The sequence below is a fragment of the Monopterus albus genome, unplaced genomic scaffold (assembly GCF_001952655.1).
Source record: "Monopterus albus unplaced genomic scaffold, M_albus_1.0 scaffold457.1, whole genome shotgun sequence".
Lineage (NCBI taxonomy): Eukaryota > Metazoa > Chordata > Actinopteri > Synbranchiformes > Synbranchidae > Monopterus > Monopterus albus.
This window is the reverse complement of record NW_018128337.1, coordinates 94,203-113,672: the sequence shown is the minus strand read 5'-3', so window position 1 is coordinate 113,672 and position 19,470 is coordinate 94,203. Positions and strand designations below refer to the sequence as shown.

The 19,470-nt window shown below is 40.0% G+C and overlaps 1 protein-coding gene across 2 annotated transcripts in view; it reads left to right on the top strand.

The window, feature by feature from the left end:
- The first annotated feature begins 773 nt into the window (after positions 1-773).
- Positions 774-19,470, top strand: part of cacna2d2b (calcium channel, voltage-dependent, alpha 2/delta subunit 2b) — a 38,670-nt gene continuing 19,973 nt past the window's right edge. For both annotated transcript variants that reach the window (XR_002273746.1, XM_020587429.1), the window contains exons 1-4: positions 774-1,213; positions 12,255-12,336; positions 16,794-16,910; positions 18,155-18,214. Coding sequence is in view for 1 of the 2 variants with exons in the window: in XM_020587429.1 (XP_020443085.1) it covers positions 1,098-1,213; positions 12,255-12,336; positions 16,794-16,910; positions 18,155-18,214 (375 nt within the window). In the remaining variant the exon portion in view is untranslated. The remainder of the gene's footprint in view (positions 1,214-12,254; positions 12,337-16,793; positions 16,911-18,154; positions 18,215-19,470) is intronic.

Sequence of the window (19,470 nt, the reverse complement as noted above, 5' to 3'; positions counted from 1 at the left end):
CCTGGACCTGAGCTGTGGCCAGTAACACTGGTCTACAATTTTAATCTGAAATGTGCCAATGTTAATGTATTTGGATGCACCGACTTCAAATATAAAATTTAAAAGAGCTGATTAGTTTTAGTTTTTAGGATATTTGCTATTTATATTTTATGCAAAAAACTGACACAAATAATGATACATTTCGATTTCAAGAGAGAATATGGTCTGATGTATACAACATGGGGTCTTGAGCTGAGGTATGAATGTACAGGCAATAAGCAAGTTAAAAATGCGGGTAAGCTTGTAGCCTACTGCCTGAAACAGAATACCAGCCTAATGTTTCACCTAAGAAGCTTGTTGTATCACATGCAAATTGTCATTTGGTCCATCAAGACATTAGGTTACAGTTTCCGGTTTTGCCCAGAGACTATCCATACAAATAAATACATATACAAATAAGGGCCCCCCAACTAGACATAGGTGTTTATGAAAGGAATCATAAGCCAAAAGGTTAGGGAGCCATATAATTACCAACACCGGGTGACATTTAGGAAACATGGGACATCTGGGCTTGGTTGTTATTGCAGCGTTTTTGGGGGGTATGGAGCATAAAACAGTGTATTCATTTAGTTGCATTCAGGAACCATTGACTCCTGGGACTGCTGCATGCCCCTGGCTTACTCTACCCCATATGCACAGTATAAATACCAAATTTATGACAAATACCACGTGGCTCTGCAGCGATAAATAAAAACTCCTGCTGCTCTTCTGTTGCCTAGTGAGCGTGGACGCGCCTGGATGCTGATGAGAGAGAGAGAGAGAGAGAGAGCTGTCGTGAACGCGCCGGTCTGTGCGATTGTGGTGGTGGTGGTGTATGTGGGAGCAGGAGAAAAGACTCTGCAGTGTCTTGGCAGCTGCATTAGTGCATCTCCCACCGTCCGCGATGCCTCCGCGGCCAATGCCTGCCTCCTCTGCATCCACTTGACTACAGAGACCGATATGAAGTCGTCAGGAAACTGAGCCGGACGTTCACACTACAGCTCGCTATATGCCCCGGAGACAGTCGGGAGCGTTTCATTCACACACCGAAACCCCGTGACGAGAATTTTTAATGGAAAATGGCGATAGGCAAAAGCTCTTACAGCGTCGTATGCTTGGTATCAATCCAGATTATCTTGGTTTTCAACGCATCGTGGCCTGGAGCAGTGGGTCTCACATTCCCCCAGCAATACACGTAAGTAATGGTAAACCCTTATTGAAAACACAAGAGGAATGTGATGACAGACAACTTTGGGCTTGTCCACTCAGCTCTGTTGCCAAGAGATACTTCAGCAACCCTGTTTTATTTTCTGCTGTTATATAATTTGAGAGTGTTGGCGATTACATCAATAAACGGTGGGTATTTAAAGCTCAGGGCTCTAAAAGGTGTAGTCCACTCTATGACTGGGCATGCATAAAAACTATTAAGATCATTTGGCAGATGAGTAATTACATTTTAGTGTTTCAGTCAAGAGAATACTTCAGTAATGTTTATCAAGTTCTGCCTATCAGATGAAAACAAGTAGTATTTGGACAATAATTTAGCCTCCCTCTTACCATAGGATGAGTTAGAGCCTTCATTAGTAGATTCTCTGAGCATTGAAAGCTACAGATTTATTGACATATGGCCTCATATCATATGTCTGTTTTTATATAACACCACACTCATTACCCTAATGTCTGTATTTCCCAGTTAAATCTGGGGAGTCATTCGCTTAAAAAACAAAACAAAACAAAAACCATAATGGCACCAGTGGAGAACAGTGACAAGAAAGTGATGTTTAGCCTAGTTGGAGCATTAGTGAAGTTATAGGCGAGGTTGACCATTTCATTTAATTAGTTTAAGTAGTCAGAAGCTCATTGTATTTGACAGGCAACATTAAGTCTGTGCAGTCTGTTATTGTAAAACAGAAAGGGCCTTTTTATAGTGTCCTCCCTGCTGTTCTTATGCACCAGTACTAGATTTTTCCATGTAGACTTTTAAAGTAAAGAGCAAAACATTCCTTTCATTTTGTGAATCACTCGCCTTTCCCACAACCTCTTGAGGAATAGAAGCGACAGTACTGTAATGGAAAAATGTAGTACTGCTTGCTTTGTAGTAGTAGGAAAGTTATATTGCATAGAAGAATGAAGCTGTGTTTTGCTGCAGATTCCCGCTGAAGGCACCATTAAAATTAACATTTCCTCTCTTTTTAAAAAGGAAAACAGCACAGTTCTTCATTCTTAACCTTTAACTTGTTACTGTTAAGTACAGTTGGCACTTAAACTTGAGACTACGTTTCTGGGCCCACCTCCAGGTTTTGCAATCAGGCTCCTCTGGAGGGAGGAACAGGCCAGATGGTCCACTCTTCTTTGGGGTACTCAGTGAGGGCTTTCTGGCCAGTCAGAACTGGAGATGCAAGTTGTATTTACCATTTGGGTAGCGATCTATAAATCTGGCAGGTATGTGTGTGTGGGTGGGTGTTTTATTATGAATTGGATTATTTCAAGTAGGGAATAGATGCTGCTTTCTCCTCCTTGTTGCAGAGTTTTCTGCTGAGTGCTTTGAAACAGCTTTGTAGCCCTCTGCCCTGGGTCTCCTGATGTAGGCTAAATGAAGCAGAATCGCTACGTCAAACGACGGCATCTCATTCCAATTAAGAATTAATACTGCAGCAGTGAGGATTTATACCCCTTCTCCTTCTCTCACTTCATCCTTTTCACTCCTGCTTCCTTCGATCTTGACTCTGTATGTCTCTTGATTTCTGTCCGTGCATATAGATAGATAGATACTGAATAGAATAGCTGGGGTTTGCATCAGGTTGTTAGGTTAAATCTTATAAAAGACATGGTTAAGATTAAGAGGTTTAAGGGCCACAACTAATTATTTTATTATTGATTAATATTTCAATTTTTTTTTCAAATTAATTGGTTAATGCAGTGTTTCTAAAAGTGCAGGACAGGCCTGACCATAAATATAAAAAGTGGGATGACATGCATTCATAAGAGTGTTTTGATGTTAGTCAGGCTGTCAGTGTTCCATTCAATAGAGTTTATCATAAAAAAAGATACATGAAAAAGCAGCATGTGTTGTGTTTTAACAGGTGAGGAAAGAAAGGCCAATGATACACACTGAGAAAATGCACCGTTCAAATACAGTTTGTGACAGAGCCCGTAATGCTCTCAAGTTCACTGTCACTGCAGTGGGATCCTTGCATTTGTTGTGTCTTTAGCCCCTTTTACAATGCCTATTTGAGGCAGGAATGTTTTGCGAGTTTTCCACCTCTCTGTTCTGTGTAGTAGTCCTGGAATGAAGGTGTTCTGTCCAATAACTCACAGATGACTGCTGCCGTTGAACATACTTCACTCTATTCTATCCTCTGTAAATCAGTATCTCACAACAACTTTCCCGGCAAGAATTAACGTAAAACACTGCACACTGCTGTAAAGCTGTGATGACAGTCCAACTACTGTTGCCCATACACAACATTTATCTCTCCCTCAACAATCTGAACATGTGAACTTACATCCTAACTAGGTGACCTGAGTAGACTGGCAGTTACCAGCATATCCATGTGGATTATTCTGCCATTTGACAGGCTACACCCTAATAAAATCAAAAACTTGTAACATAGTATTTGAGATAACTCGGTCTGACCCAGGTCCAAGCCGGCCTCCAGTTCGTCCCTGGACTGTGCTGGCTCTGCTGGCTGCCCAGCCAGCTCTTGCAGCCGCTCTGCTTGAAGGTACATGTCACTGACTGTGGAGCAACTGCAGAGTTCGTGTTGTGGGGTGGCACCACCCTCCAAAGTTGACTAGGATGCCACCATGACTCTCACGAGTACTTTCAAAGGTGCAGACAAGACAGGAAGCAGTTTTTGATCTTGGTGAGGGCGGTGGACCTGGCTCCAGTCCAATACCATGAGACGTGGTGGTTACACGCGCTGTCTCTTGTTAAAGTGCTGTTTCATCTGATGCTAGCAGGCAGTGATCCTGCCTCTCCGTTGGCTGGGACATTTGTCCCCAATACGGCGTGAGGACATTAAGCACCCTGGTCAGCTGTTCATCATGCAGGGCTGGTGATGGACCATGCACCACAATATCACCAAGGTATTCGTTCAGATTAGCAACTGAGCCCAGACAGTTGAGCTGTGTAGGCAATAGAGTGTGTATCAGTAGAGACTGGGTGTGTATGTGTTTGTGAAGTGTGCATGTCTGTATAGATGTTTGTGGACATGTGTAGAGACTGAATCTGTGTGTAAACTTTGGGAGAAAAGTGAAACACAAGGTTAAACAGCACAAATATATAGATAGCATGAGCATACTGAGCAGATAGAATGGGTATTAATTTCTGTTTTTCCATTACATGAGGAGCCACAGTTACTGCAGGGACTGCGTGGTGACACACCTCCCCAACTGGTGAAGTGTATGTCAAGGTCAGGCGGCTCGGTATCGGGAGAGGCTGGAGGCAGCCCCAGAGCCTGCACCAGCAGCACAGGCTGGGAGGGAAAGGGGAAGGGGCCTGGTAGCTGAGATACTAATCTGATTGCTGATTCAATCTGAAATGCTATTTTCACAGTCTTTGCTGGAATAAGGTCGTCAGGGGACAGCAGTACATTCTCACAGATTTTGGGGTTATTAGTGTGTTCTGTTAACTTGTCTCTTATCCTGTCATCTTCCAAAACACTGAATTTACAGAGGCTAATCAAGCCCCTTGGGTTGGCCACATAATGGTGAACTTGCTCACCAGGTTGCTGTTGGCACTGACAGAAAACAATTTGTTGGAGTATGGTACTCTGTGGGGCAGCGAAATGTCCAGGTCGTTTAGTAAGACATGCAGCGTATGTGTTAGTGGGTCTGAGAGTCCTGAGGAACCAAGGAAACACATTTTTAAGGACATGACATGCCCTTTCCTTGGATCCTTCATCTGAAGGGTGATCCTTCAAGATGTTGCACAAGAACGATTTCCAGGTTTAGTAAGATCCAGGAGTGAGGGACTATTGGAAATTACCCCACGAATATCTCTAAAAGATTTCATGGGAATCCGTCCAGTGGCTGTTGACATGTTTTTCTGAAAGTGATGGACTGACTGACAGACTGACATTGCCATGCCACTTACATGGCTAAAAATGTAGTTCAGACATCATTAGATTTACTACAGTACATTTTTTCTACCGCAAGTTAATTGTATACCAGTGTTTTTTGGAATACATAGTCAGATAGATACATACTGTAGCTGTAAATGTCCTCTTATAATGCACCTATCACTCTGCTGCTCCACCCTCTCGACCTCTTGCTTTCTCCACTCTAAGTGAATATGGGTCACATCATGTCAAGCTTCTCTCCCACTCTTCCCAGGGGTATGAGAGTTATAGCAAGTAACAAAGTAGAAGCCCAAGTGCACTGTGCTGTTCAGTGGCTTTATCGCAGCACTGTGATGCAGAGTTTTCTAATGCCCCACAGGGCTCGAGAGGAGATGGAGTGCACTGTAAAAAAAACTTAGGACTGTGCTTCAGCTGCACTGACTCACACAGTTAAGGCTGCGCTGCACCTCTGTGGCCTACAGTCACATAACAAACCTGATTTAAATTGGCTTAGAATGTAGAGAAGGACACTGAATGCATTTTATTGATTTAGTTGCACCAACAAGATGGGAGTTACATAGTTGATTCCCTTAAGGATCTTATACATTGTGCTATCCCAGACTAAAGCTGACCATCATGAGAGAAACATCTGGGTCCTGAGCACACAGTGATTCAAATCCTCTCTGCACCGATTTTCACAAAAAGGGACAGCTTGTGTCAAAATTCTAATAATGTCAGAAATGTGGGACTAAATTCTCACTATGTGACTGCTGCTATACATAACATTTACCAACCAGCAACTGGGAATATGCCATGACATGACAGAGTAGGGTGGGATGGTGAGGTTGGAGTGTTGTAGCATTCAAGTTCAGATCTTCAGGATTTGTGACATGAGACTTGGACTTGAGCACTGACGACTTAGACTTGGACTCAGAGTTGAGCATTGATTGTGTTCAGACCCAGAAGACAAAGACTGACTTTTTTGTAATAGGCCATAATAATTTGGCAAAAGATATTGATATTAAAACCTGTTCACCCTCATCATGCTGTATCCGGCACACTTCCATCAGATTGCCAAGCAATATGGTGATGCAGTGCACTGTATAAAATGGTGAGAGCTGTGTCAGTTGTGTTTAATGTAAGCCTTGAAGACCGACTCTGGTAACAGGGACTCAACTCGAACTCGACTCAGATTATCCTTTGGTGACTTGAACTTGTCTCAGACTTGATTCTTAGTGAATCAGCTGCAACATTGCCGGTGAGCAGTGGTCAGCGCTGTCACCTCACAGCAAGAAAGGTTCTGGGTTCAAACCTCGCGTCTGACCGGGTGTGTGGATTTTCTCCAGGTGCTAATGATTCCTCTCTCAGTCCAAAGACATGCAGGTTAGGTTTATTGGTGACTCTACATACAGTGTGAGTGCTAGCTGTCTGTGTGTTAGCCCAGTGAAAGATAAGTGACCTGTCTGCTTGGGTGTCCTTAGATTTTCTTATTTTAAAATAAAAGAATACTGATATTATTTTATTTGGACCTATAAGTTCCAAAAGTTGCTTAAGTAATGTCCCTGATTCCCTCTTACTGTAAAACTTATGCAAGGAATGAGTAATCTTTGACAGTCAACTGAAATTTACCTCTGTTGTTATATCCAGGTTATCTCATCTCAGAACTCTGGCAAAGATTAAACCCCCACTTTCTTTTAATGAATTTGAAAAGATGATTCATGCCTTTGTTTCACCTCAGCTCAATTGTTGTAATGTCCTATACTGTATTTTGGCTTAAGCCAGTCCCTACTTTTGTGACTGCAGTTAATCCAAAACGCTGCCACCAGGCATTTGAAGGGAGCTCATAAGTGTGGTCATACCTCCCCTGTATCACTGGCTTCGCTTAAATATCAGAAAGAATTTAAGCTTTTATTTTTAAATCATTAAATGGACTAGCTCCATCATATTTGTCAGAGCTCTTGTGTTCATACCCTTTCCAGCTTTTGAAATAGCTGCCCCCAGGTTATTGAATAGTCTACCCTCTGTATTAGATCTGCACCCACACTGGATAAAAGCTCACTCATTTTCCTTGACTTTTAAACCAAGCTGAGGGGCTTGTTTGTGTCTTATTTTGTTTTATATGTATTTTATACAGTTCTTTTTTTTTGCTATTTGTTATTCTCTGTGCAGAACTTTGGTCAATGGATGTTGTTTTTAAATGTGCCTATAAATGAATGTGACTTGACTGACCTGAGATCGGCTCCAGTCCAGCATTTATTTCATTTAGCATAGATAAACATTTCATCTAACTGTCTTACTCAACTGAAGCCAAAAGGGCAGTTTTCTAAATGTATTTTTTTCTGCTGCAAGTTCAAAACAAAAGAGGTGCCAATGCATGACGTGAGTTAATGAGACATGAATGAGTCGCAGCTGACGTGTCTCAAATCAATATTGCACAATGTGGCACAGAACGCAATCAAGATTTGATTAAATGCCTTTTGTGCAGTCCGACATGTACTGAACCTGCAGGATTGTACAGTATTGATCATAGGGGTCTTTAAAAGAGCGAACAGCACAGAACCATAAAAGCTGATTTACTTGTGAATGTCTTGTGATTATTGACATTCAAGGAATTTCCCTTTCAGTAATGTTATCCTGAAATATACATATGAAATCTTCATTTGATAAAAGATAGAAATTATGGACAAATAGTTTCACTTTTAAATAGTGCTGTGCATGTCAAAGACACTTTGTCAGGCATTCAATCATGTCTGAAATTGGCCACTGGAGTAGATAGACTTGATGTTGCTGGAGTAAAAACAAAAACCCAAATAGCATACTTCTTAGTTTTGACATGGGTCCTTTGACTTGGCTCTTTTCAGAAACCACATTTAATTACATTTCTACTTGAAAAAGAGGAGTCCAGCACTTTATTAGTGGCTTCTGGTTCATCATCAGAAAGTAGTGTATTTCACATCATTCATTGCAACTCATACTAGAATCAAATGTGAAAAGGAAAACTTGGTGACATCTGAAAAGCTTTGGCTTTCTCTGGATCTGGACAGATGACAGGAGATTTGTGGCTTGTTCGACACTAGAAACAGGCCCAGCCAGACTTTAATCCATGATATTGTCTAGTAAATCTGCTGGAAGCTGTTTGGCTGATAATGAATCAACTCTCTGGGCGCTTATAGGATCCAGTGCAATTTTTCTGGCTATTAAGATTTATTTCCTGTTTCAAAATACTTTAGATAGAAAGCTCAAAAAATGTTTTGCCTTCAAAAAATCTTTTAATCCATTTGACCTGACGAAGTTGCTTTATCACCTCTCCAACCCATAAATGATAGTTGAAACAGTGAAGTGAGGCAGGTGAACAGAGGTCACTGGGAACCCATTCTGTGATACCCAGAGTCTCTTGAGATGAGGGTGTCAAGGTCCGAGCATATAGGGAATATATTACATGAATAGTATAGAAACAAGAGACACTCCTGGATAATGTGTAACAACCCTATAGGTTTATGTTATGTCCCATAGTTTTATTTTATCTTCTGAGGAATCCTGTTCCATCTGATACGATGGATGACTGTAAACATGACAATACTCATGGGCCTTGGCCACAAATGCTTCTACTTGCAATTTACTCTGTTTGTCCTTGTTTTACGTGGTTTTTTTATATTGCACTAAAGAAACACACTTTTGTCTTCCTGTATACTGAACGTTGTATATAGAGAGAATGGCAATAACTTCTACCTTGTGCCTCCATGGGCAGATCCAGAGGGTGGCCAGGAGTAGCACTGCACACCCCCAGAATCTGATTGGCCAACCTATCTGAAATTTTCTAGATCTGCCCCTGTATAACTCAAAAAACGTTTAGTCAGATGCACAAAGTCAGAGTGGAGTCAGATTCAAAACACTGAGAAGAAACAATGCCATGGTTGTTGAATTCATCCAGAAATGACCCAGAATCCAAAAGTGAGTGGATTTAAGCTGCAGATTGTAAAATGTGTTTTCTCAACAGCATAATCTTCTGCCTGCATGTAACAGAACTTTAGGCTTTGTGTTTGCTTGTTTCTTGGTGAGATGCACTCCCAAGTATTTATGTACATGGAATTATCAAAAAAGACACTTTTTTTTTTTATCACGGCATTTAAATCTTTTGTACTAATCATTCAGTCATGAGATTTTTGTGCTGCCTCAAATCAAAGATCAACTCCAACCGTGAATCACCTTTTCAAGAAAAATTCCTGGGAATTTTACTTCCAGAACCATGGGAGCCCAGAATAGCTCCTTACACCTTGCAAGTCTGTTGACTTCACATTTTGTGACATGTATACCGTTAACATTATGGTCTCCTAAAAGCTCTGGACTCTGCATATGAATTGCAGATGCAGTTTCTTTGGAAAACAGCTGCTATGCTTCCACCTCACAGCCACACCATTGTTTTTTTAGAGCAGACTTCGCCAATTTAACTCATCAAGTTCAGTTTACTGGTCAGGGAGAGTGCTACTTGGCTTGTGGAAACAGTTGTGTAATGTCTTTTTGAGGGCTTTGGAGTAGGTTTTCTGAAATCTGAGAAAAGGTGTCAGAGTTGTCATCATGGATTGCAAACAGAATGTTACAAACTAGGGATGTGGACTTTGAAAGACATTGACATTTGCCAGGCAGGGACAAATTAAAGGGGATGATGAAAGAGTTGCATTATGGGAAATGAATGATCCTGTGTGTGTGTGTGTGTGTGTGTGTGTGTGTGTGTGTGTGTGTGTGTGTGTGTGTGTGTGCTCTTGACACATACTAACTAAAAGCCAGGATATCTCAGCCTATGCTCCTTCAATTATGACTACTGTGTTATTTGCCGTTTTATTTGCCTCTCACAAGTACCCACACTTAATAAAAGTATTTATTGTTAAAAGCGGTTCAACATCCAGGATGATGTTTGTGTGGGCTGGGAGGGAATTTAGCTGCTGGAACTAAATGTGCTGATACATTGCAGGTGGTGGTTTTGGTGCTTCTCATGTGTATTTGCTGGTGGGTGTGATTTATGTGTTGGAGTTGACATTTAACAGAGAGATTGGTAATAGCATTCATGCTGTTGGACACTTATTCTTTGAATGCCACATGTACTCAAAGTAGTTAAAACATTTGTTTAAATAATGATAATAATACATTTAATTTACAAATCTGTTCTAGTGCTGACAATCCTCCATCATCAGTTGCAGTGGTTTTGTGTTTCTGTTGTTGACTTTGATGCATTTACAGCAAACCACACGTTTTCATTACTCAGGTTTGAGTACTCTCACTAATTAATACAACTCATGTTGTGAGTGTCTATGTGTCCAGTAGTAGATGTTGCTATGCTGCAAAGGAATTTGGATATCATAAACAAAACTGATGGGATGAAAAGGGGGGTAAGATGGGTAAAACTGACTTCAGTTGTTAGTATAGGATGAGTATCTGTTATGTCGCCCACAGTAAATGAGTGAAGAACACATTAGCTGTTTTTTTTTTAAATAGAGACTACCGACTTTAACAGTTAGTTTTATTGATATTATCTAGAACAGTCTCAATATCATGCAAATATTTCTTTCACAGTAACAAAAACAACATTGATAATTGATGGTGTTCATGGCCTTGGTGCATGTGCACATTTAAAGTTCTGTACTGCAGAATTTGTGACATACTATGAAGTACTATTACATTCTCAATAAGGTCATTAAGCGTTTTGAATATATTTTTCAGACAGAATAGACAGAAAATACAAATTTGGAGTTTAGTAAGATGTTAGAACAGAAAGCACAGAAAAGAATAATATGAAATTAGGTTTTGGCTGTAATGCAATGCAAAATTATAAATGAATAGAATTTTCAGAGCAAGCGGTGGCTGGATTTTATTTGGTGTCAAAGCCTTTCTTGTGCTGCAGTTCTTTGTCTAAAGAGCAGCATACTGTATTTCTTTATTTTCATTTTTTTTACTTTTTGCTTTTATTTGACAGCACTAGAGACAGACAGGGAGGCAGACAGAGAGAGAAAAGAGGGAGACCTGTGAACACTGATCCGCAGCCATACTCAAACCACAGACTTCATACACACCTATGTGCATCCAAACATGTGCCCCCACCTGTCAAAACCACTCAGCTGTCCAGGGTAGCCATTTCTTAGGCTTTTGACTAAGACAGAAACAGTTACTGCTGTGTGAGAATGACACATATTGGATTAGAAATCAAAGGGTCACTGCTTGTGTTAAGATTAGTGCATTAAAATAACGAGAACCTATTTAAGGGTCACATAAAAAGTTTGCCTTGATCCCTGAAGGGTTTGCTGTTATGTGACAGAAGAATGCGCCTGTCTTCACAAACCTGAATTTTACTGTCTTGATGTTAAACATCTTTGAATTTAGACTGGAGTACCCAGAGACTGATGAATCAATCAGCCCTAGAGCCACGTGTACCTCTCCCTCTCCTGGCACTGTTACTCTTCACACTCTTGTTCATCCTGGATCACTAGTTACCCTGTTTTGGGGGAACTGCAAAAAAATTGTGTCAAGTGATCTTGGCTGTCACAGTTCTGTTCTAGAAGCTATTTACATTCTTAATAACAATGTAGCAAAAGTGATAATTTGCTTTGGAAACACACTTTCTCAGAATTATGAGGATGAGGCACCAAAGCTGATTAGGTAGAATTACTGAAATCTCAGGGCTTTCTCTCATTCTTAGGTGCAGCTGTTATCATTCAGTGAACATTGAGCAGAATTAGAAAACAATGAAATGATGTAATCAGTGGAAATCAGATGAAAGGAAATATTCTTTTCTTGAAAAGATACGGTTGATGAAGAATCAAAGTGCACAAATCTGAGTCACCGGTATATTTATAAGTCAAATTTGCCTGTTCATTCTGCTCCATATTAAATGACCTGATCATTGGTGCCTTAATAGACTGTGCTGGTTACATTGTACAATCACATTTCATACTCAGATAACACATCATGAAATAATATTAATTTTAATGCGAGACAAAGCAGGCCTCTAATTTTCAGAGCATGGTTTGTTTGTTTTTTTAAATGCAGCACGTTTTCTGTATTTGTTCTCTTATCCATGCAAAAACAAAAGCTATTTTTGTTACAGTATCACTACACACATACAGTGTATCTTTGTCATTTGATTGTGTTTTGTGACAATCAGCCTGTGATGTTTACCCACAGGATAATGCACTGGGCCAGGCGTATCGAGCAGGAGATTGACAGAGTCTTTCAGCAAATAACTGGAGCTCAGCAGTTGAAAGGGGTGAGTGTGTAGCTCTCTTTTCATAGTAAACAACTCTTACTCATCATAATGTTGCATAAACACACTAAGAAATGCACCGAGCAGAGAGGTCAGTGTGCGAATAGCTGTAAATCCATTAAGTTTAAGAGCTAAAGCTACAAAGGTGTATAAAATAAGAAAACAATTACAGTCTTTCTGGAACTCCTTGTAGAGCAATGAGCAGCCAGTAAGACAATGTTTCTGTTTCCTCAGGACAGACATAACATTTTCTCATAGCTTTTACTGTATATTCAGCAGTTTTCATAATCTTTTTTTAAATGTCATATCCAAATTTTGCTGGCACTTTGTGTGCGGTTTGCAGTAATGATCAATCATGCACACACTGTACAGTTCCATCGAAGTGAAAGCGATGCCTGAAAACACGCCTACACCGGTTAAATTTAGAATATGTAGTATTATGTTGCATGGAGCCATGAGCTTTAAAACACCTACATTCATGAATACTAATTCAGGCCTCCTTTCATAAGACGATCGCATAATGCCTGTGTTTTGTTTCAGTAGGGGAACAGTTTACATTCATGAAATGTTGCACTTTGTTTTCATGTACATATCTAGAACGTATCTTTCATCAAGCTCTCAACCAGAAGTGATCAACAATCCCCTCTGGAGCATATTTACATTACACGCATCTGATTTATGCAGTAACTGTCTGCAGTAACCTGATTTTTATGATGTCATATCCTGTAAATACAAAACCCGGTTTCCTCAGGAAGGTTAAATGTCTCCATTCCTGGATGTCAAACAGGACATTGTAGTTTCCTCAGTAAGGTTAAATGTTTTCATTCCTGGATGTCAAACAGGACATTGTTTCTAGAAAGAGCTGTTGTTGCTGACTTTTCTTGAACAATAAATCTGGTGATATATTTTTCTTACTGCTGCTTACTTTTCTTAGGACAAAACTAATTAAAAACCAACAGTATATATTAGTCAGTGTCTCCGTAGTCCCTGTCTTCACCATTCTGTCTGTAGTGAAATGTGGCAGGGTTTTTGTTTTTACTGTTTTATGACATTGTACAACTTATTAATCAAGAAAATAATTGGCAGAATAATTGAAACAAATCTTTAGTTGCAACCCTAAAATAATTAAATGTTTCCTCTTTTCTTTTGCAGTCATCTAGTTTCTTGCATGCATGTACAGTAAAATCCATAGTCACCCTTTACCTGTTTTGTGGGAGTAAGGGAGTTGTCTGAAAAAACATTGTCAAAAACTAGGTCCAAAGATCATCTGTAGGGGGCAAGAGAGCCCTGCTCTTTGAAGATGTGTGGGGGCGTTGCCTCAGCAGAGAGCGGCGGCACGTGTCCTCCCTGTTTGTGTCACAGCAGAGCAGATGGTCATCCTCCAGCCTGCAGTAATGCCTCGATGTGAGACTCACTTGCTCGTTCAGTCCTCTTTAATCTGGTCTATGCTCCTGAAATACTCTGGATCTGTTTGCTTGCTCAATGCAATCTTCTTTGTCAAGAAATGAAATGTCATTTTCATTTCCTCAACCAATAAAAGCCATGATTTTATATTTGCAGGTCATTTTGATGGTCTCTGTGATGCAGTTTAGCTCAACCTTGGAATTGTTATCCACTTAGACTAAAGTTTTTAGAGTGTTGTTTAGGGAAATCTGGAATACTAGAGAAAGTAGAAACCCCCCTAGGTGTCAGAACTACAAGACTGAGAGTCTCCAGCTATGCCAAGTGGTGCTTTAAGCTAAATGTTAACATCAGCATGCTAATCTGCTCACAGTGACAATGGTACCATGGTGTTATTAACAAATATACATATTATTGTCTTAGCTTAGTGTGTGAGTGTGATAACATTTGTTAAATAGCACTACTGATAATAGATAAGACATAAATGTGTGGACCAAATTTTGTGGCAAACCACCCAGCAGTTGTTAAAGCACTTCAGTCTGGACCAAAGTGGAGGACAGGCAGACGAACAGCCACGACCCTAGCATGGCTAATAAATACGCCCCTTTGAAATGTGTTATTTAGTGGAGTTTGTATGATGCACAAAGTAATTTTTATTATTTTTAAAGACTGCATTTGCAATTATTATTTATGTTTTAACACAGTACATTGTGTGGATCATCACTGGAGCATCTTGGCCCTGAATATATTTCGTACAGTTCACAGACACACCCGTACATTACTGCGTGTCCCTATCTGTGCAGCATGGGTCAATGCAGTATACAACTTGAGGGATGTCTTGAAGTTCATTTCATAAGTTCATTTGTGCAGGTCACTGTCTCCCTTCCTGTCTTGTGTTCATCTTCTCTCTGATGTCTTTGATTTATGGTTGAGAGTGGCCTAAAACCCACAAGATAGTGCACTTAGATACTGCAGGCATCTTGTTCCCTCGCATATCTGATAGTGATGAACCTCCTGAACTACCAGCCACCACAGTAATAATATGCAGAACAACTGAGGGCAATGTTTTTGTAGTCAGATATTACAGGCAGGACCAGGTGTAGCTCATAAGGGTGTTATTTAAGGCATTAAATATCTTCTTTTGTGCTCCTGTTTGTGAACAAACTTCCCAGTGTGTGGTATTCAAAGTAAAAATGCGTTTGAAACAAAGCTGAAGCAGAAATACATCTGTAGGCTAATTGAAATATTACAATATCCTGATGACCGCTAAAGTTTTCTGGTGTAGTTAATGAGGCCATATTTCAGGTCCTCAGATGTCAGCTAATGTTTTTCTATCTGTGGTCTAATTTAACTGAAGGCCATCTGGAGATGAGCATTTATCATCTGTAGCTCTTTACAGGAAGCTTTAGTCACAAGCCAGAATGAAATGGAAAGGAGTGGCTCATACAGTCAACTGTGGGTCAAATAGGTTCGTAGATGGACAAAAAATAAATATTCATTAAAAATTGGTTTAGACATTAGATTCAGTAATCATTAGTTGCAGCCCTAAAAGTGATCTCAGTAGTTTTTATTTTTATTGTGGTATAAAATAATCTTCAGTCTATGATAAAGTCTGCCGTGATCCTCAGAGACGTCCTGTTTCAGACACTTATTTTGAAGTTATTTCCTGTATGGTGCCGCCCTCACCAGCACCAGCTTTGCTCTTCACTGATTGGCTGTAATCACATACACCTGTTGCTCATTGTTGGTGCCTTGCCAGCCTTTTATATTCACCTCTCTTCCCTCTCTCCCTTGTCAGTTTATCCTGTCAGATTCCCTTGTTCACTTGGAGACTTGTCACTCACCTGTTTATTCATCCTTCTCTGTCAGTGTTCACCTGTTCTTCATTCTGGATGTGTCCTCAGTTTCCTTCTCATCTGGTTTATTTTTGCAGGAATGTTCTGGTTGGTTGCCTGCTCGTTTGTTCTCACCTGTTGCTTCTGTCGACCCCTGTACTGTTTGCCTTTCCCTAAATATTACAGTTTGTTCTAGCCCCCAAGTTCCTTTGTTAATCATTGGTCTTGTGGAGGCATTTATGTTTTGTTGGTTTATGACGTACTAGTTATTCTATGGCTTTATTCCCTTTTTTGCATCTTTGTTACTAGATGTCTCTGAGTTGGTTGGCTGTAATGTGTTAGTTTTAGGTTTCTGTATTTGTTGTTTTTGTTCCGTGCATTTTTATAGCCTACTCATTGAGCCTGTTACTTGAGTTGCTTCTGTTCTCTAACTATCTACCTGTGTACTGTTCTTTATTTATCGTTAAATCGCCATACACATTACCTCCTGTTAGATGTCTGCTCCTGGGTTCAGAGTTGCTATAACACAGTCAGCCTCTTGTATGATGCACAGACCACAGCTGTAACATGTAGGAGTCACACAGACTAATGTACAGTTCTTGGTTCCAAAATGCTCTGTTCATGAATTAATCATTCATTCAGCATCTTGTGTTAAAATTTTGACATAACCTGACATGGATGAGTCAGAATATTTTAATTTATGGCTAAATTAATATCTACCACACTGTATTTTTTTTTTATGATTATGTGAAAACAGAGACAACAGATATTGTGTGTTAATAAATGAAAGTAAAAGGAGCCATGTATAGGTTTGGCTTAAACATACAAAAGCAACAAATGAACTGTTCCTCTGTGTCCACAGTGTTTAAATATAAAAAGGATTTGCTGTTGCAAATTCATGAGCTTTGAACTGTAAAGCTCTCTGCTTTCAGAGTTGCTCCGAGACACCCAGAGTCCAATTTGCAGCATCCATTTTCTTTAATGTTTGTTTCTTTAGTTTTACAAAAGACAGAGTAGAAATTATTATTTTAAAATATCAAATAGCTCCACACTGACACTGCCCATAACACTAAACTGCATTAATGGTAACACAGATTTATACTAGGTCAGCTTGGACAGTTACAAATTGGCAGTAGAAAGAGATCAGGCCAGCGGACTTTCCAGGATGACTGTGTAGCTGCTGCTGCTTGTACGTTTTTAACATTGTCTATTAAAAATGTACAGATATACAATGAGGAAAGGCGACGGTTCAGTCTGGTGAAGAATCAGCCTCGGAAGATTGTGGATAAGGTGTCTTCAGATATAGAGAAACTCTTGGCTAAGAAGCGCAAAGCCCTCGACGTAAGTCTGTTTCTGACAAATATGAAACACTTTATTGAAACTCCTGACTGTACAGCTTCATGTGCTGCTTATTTCCTCTCTTGTTTTTAACTGCAAATGAAGAACTCTCCCTCAGAACTACACTGTGCTCTTTAGAGTACAGTAGCTTCTTGCTAGTTTGATGTTTTAAAGTCTGAATTTAAAATAATTCCATGTAGGAATCGCATTTATGCATTTTATGTTCTATTAGTTCATTACTATGTAAATGTTAGTGCTGTGGGAGATCCATCAGGTGAAAATAAGGATTTCTTTGGGAACGCCGCTGAAAAATTAACATTTTCTTGCAACACTTATATTAAAGTTTAGTGAAACCAAGCCTCAGAGTTTAATTTACTTACTTACAGTTATTCATACTACCTTTCGTTGTTGTGTGATTCCATATAATGTCTTAGCTGCAGATAATTTTTCAAATGACAGAAAATTATTTCATTCTTTCAGAGGGTTGCTAAGTAATGGCTGTTGGTAAGATTAGTGGAGTTATACAGTGATGGTGGTTGGATGAGTGAGTGGGCCTGGCTGATGAAATATTCAGTACAGATGTAAGGGCGAGTCACACTGCCAAGTATCTATGCTTTGCTTGTGTGAGGATAGGATTCAAGGTTTTAAAGGTGCATTAGCTCAGAGAGTGGTAATCTTCTAACTGCTAGTAAGACTAAGATACACTAAGTAGAGAACCTGCTAGACTACACGGGACCGTGGCACTCATTTGGAAGCGCCTATCAAGCCAGGGGGCTGGCCACAGCAGCTTAGCCTGAGCAGATACAGTGTAGATATGTAAGACTGTGTCAATTCACTGTGTATTTACTCTTTGCCTGAGGCAGGAGGTAAAAGCAGATTTAAAGTATATTAGGTCAGTTTAAAGGCCCTGTAAGTTAGTGCTTGAGAACTGTGTTGCCTGTCCTGGAGCCAGCAGATTTATAGCAGCACAGTGTGATCCCCACTGTGGGCGTCAGTGATAAATCAGAACACCATTTAACATGAATTCCATAGGGATGCTCACTCAACTTTGGCCACATTTAACTGTGTATCGACAGCTTTTCTGATACTGTCTGAGGAGGTCTTGTATGGCTGAAAGTGGAGGGCTACATTATTCATAAATGCCAGAAACTCATGTTTCACAGTGTTCTTCCCCTTGATTGTAGAGACAAGACGTGTTATTAAACTTGCTCCTCTAATGTCAGCATTTCTCTGTTTTCAACATGCAGAGGTTAGCCAGCGAAGCAGAGCGACTCCAGCGGGAGCATCTGTGGCAGGATGGAATCAAGGTAAAACCCTGGACATTAGATTTACAAGTAAAATGGTGCATCTGCTGAGAGCCAGTGATATACATCACAGTCCTTTATCTGATCACAGTTATTGACACCTATTTATATTGCTGTGTTGATGTAAACTATGCAAACCCCGAAACCCTCCACTTGTCTTGATTTTATTAATTATAAACCTGGTACCTGTCTGTTGCCATATTTTACTTATTGACTGCTCCTGTCTTTGCCACTATTTTAAACATGTCTTGTTGTCTTCAGTGGATTTGAACTTAAGGTGACCTAGCGTGTCTGTTTTAGTGCAGCAGTCAGTGAAAAAGGTTTTTATGAAAAGACGGTTTGTTTCCAGTTGTAATTTTATTTGCATTATTGTTTTAAAATCACAGTCTTGGGGTCCTGTCAGAAATGCACACCATGTTTCTTCCCCCAGTAATGTGGGAGCTACACTTTCTTTTTAAGTAGCAGCAGTACTATAGTCATTCATATTTTTTGTAGGCATTCTATTTTTATTAAGGATTTAGTTCATGTCATGTCTGTATATTTCCTTCCTAGCTTACATTTGGACTCTATTGATGGTCAAAAAGAATAAAGTTTTCAAATTTTACAAATTCAGATGTAACCACAGATGTAAACTAAAACCATACGGGTACACCTCTGGGCACTGTGACTCTAAATGCAATGACCTATGAAAGAAAGGACATTTACACCAGCCAGCTGAGCCAATCCCCGAGCGCTCAGCTGGGTGTGAAAGATGGCCGAGCGCACTCAGCCGTGCACTTCTGTTGAGTCCTGCACACACTGGCATTCCACTTTTCCACTCGGTCTGCTTCATTTGCCTAACAAAATGAGACACGGTTAATCTCATCTAATTACAGCCTTTCCTGAGGTTCTGAATCGTCCTGCCATTTTAAAATACCACACTGGTAGTTTAACATGTTTTAGCCCATTCACTGAAAACTGTGTAGACAACAACACTGTCAGGCACTTTCTGAAGGATGCCATAAGCTTTTAGACCAATTTCCTCTCTTTCACTGAGCTGCTGTTTTCCATACCTTTCTATACGATATGAAAAATAACCTTACATTTTAAGGAATTTGGCTCTTTCAAACAGCGATCAGTTCCATTTTACATACTTCATATGTAAACTGGTTGGCAGAGGCAAGGCGGTAATTCTCATTTATCCTATGGTAGAGGTGAAATATTTGGCAGAAGTGTGAAGCACTGCAGCCAGGCCCTGATCTAAAGGAGGAGAACTCAGA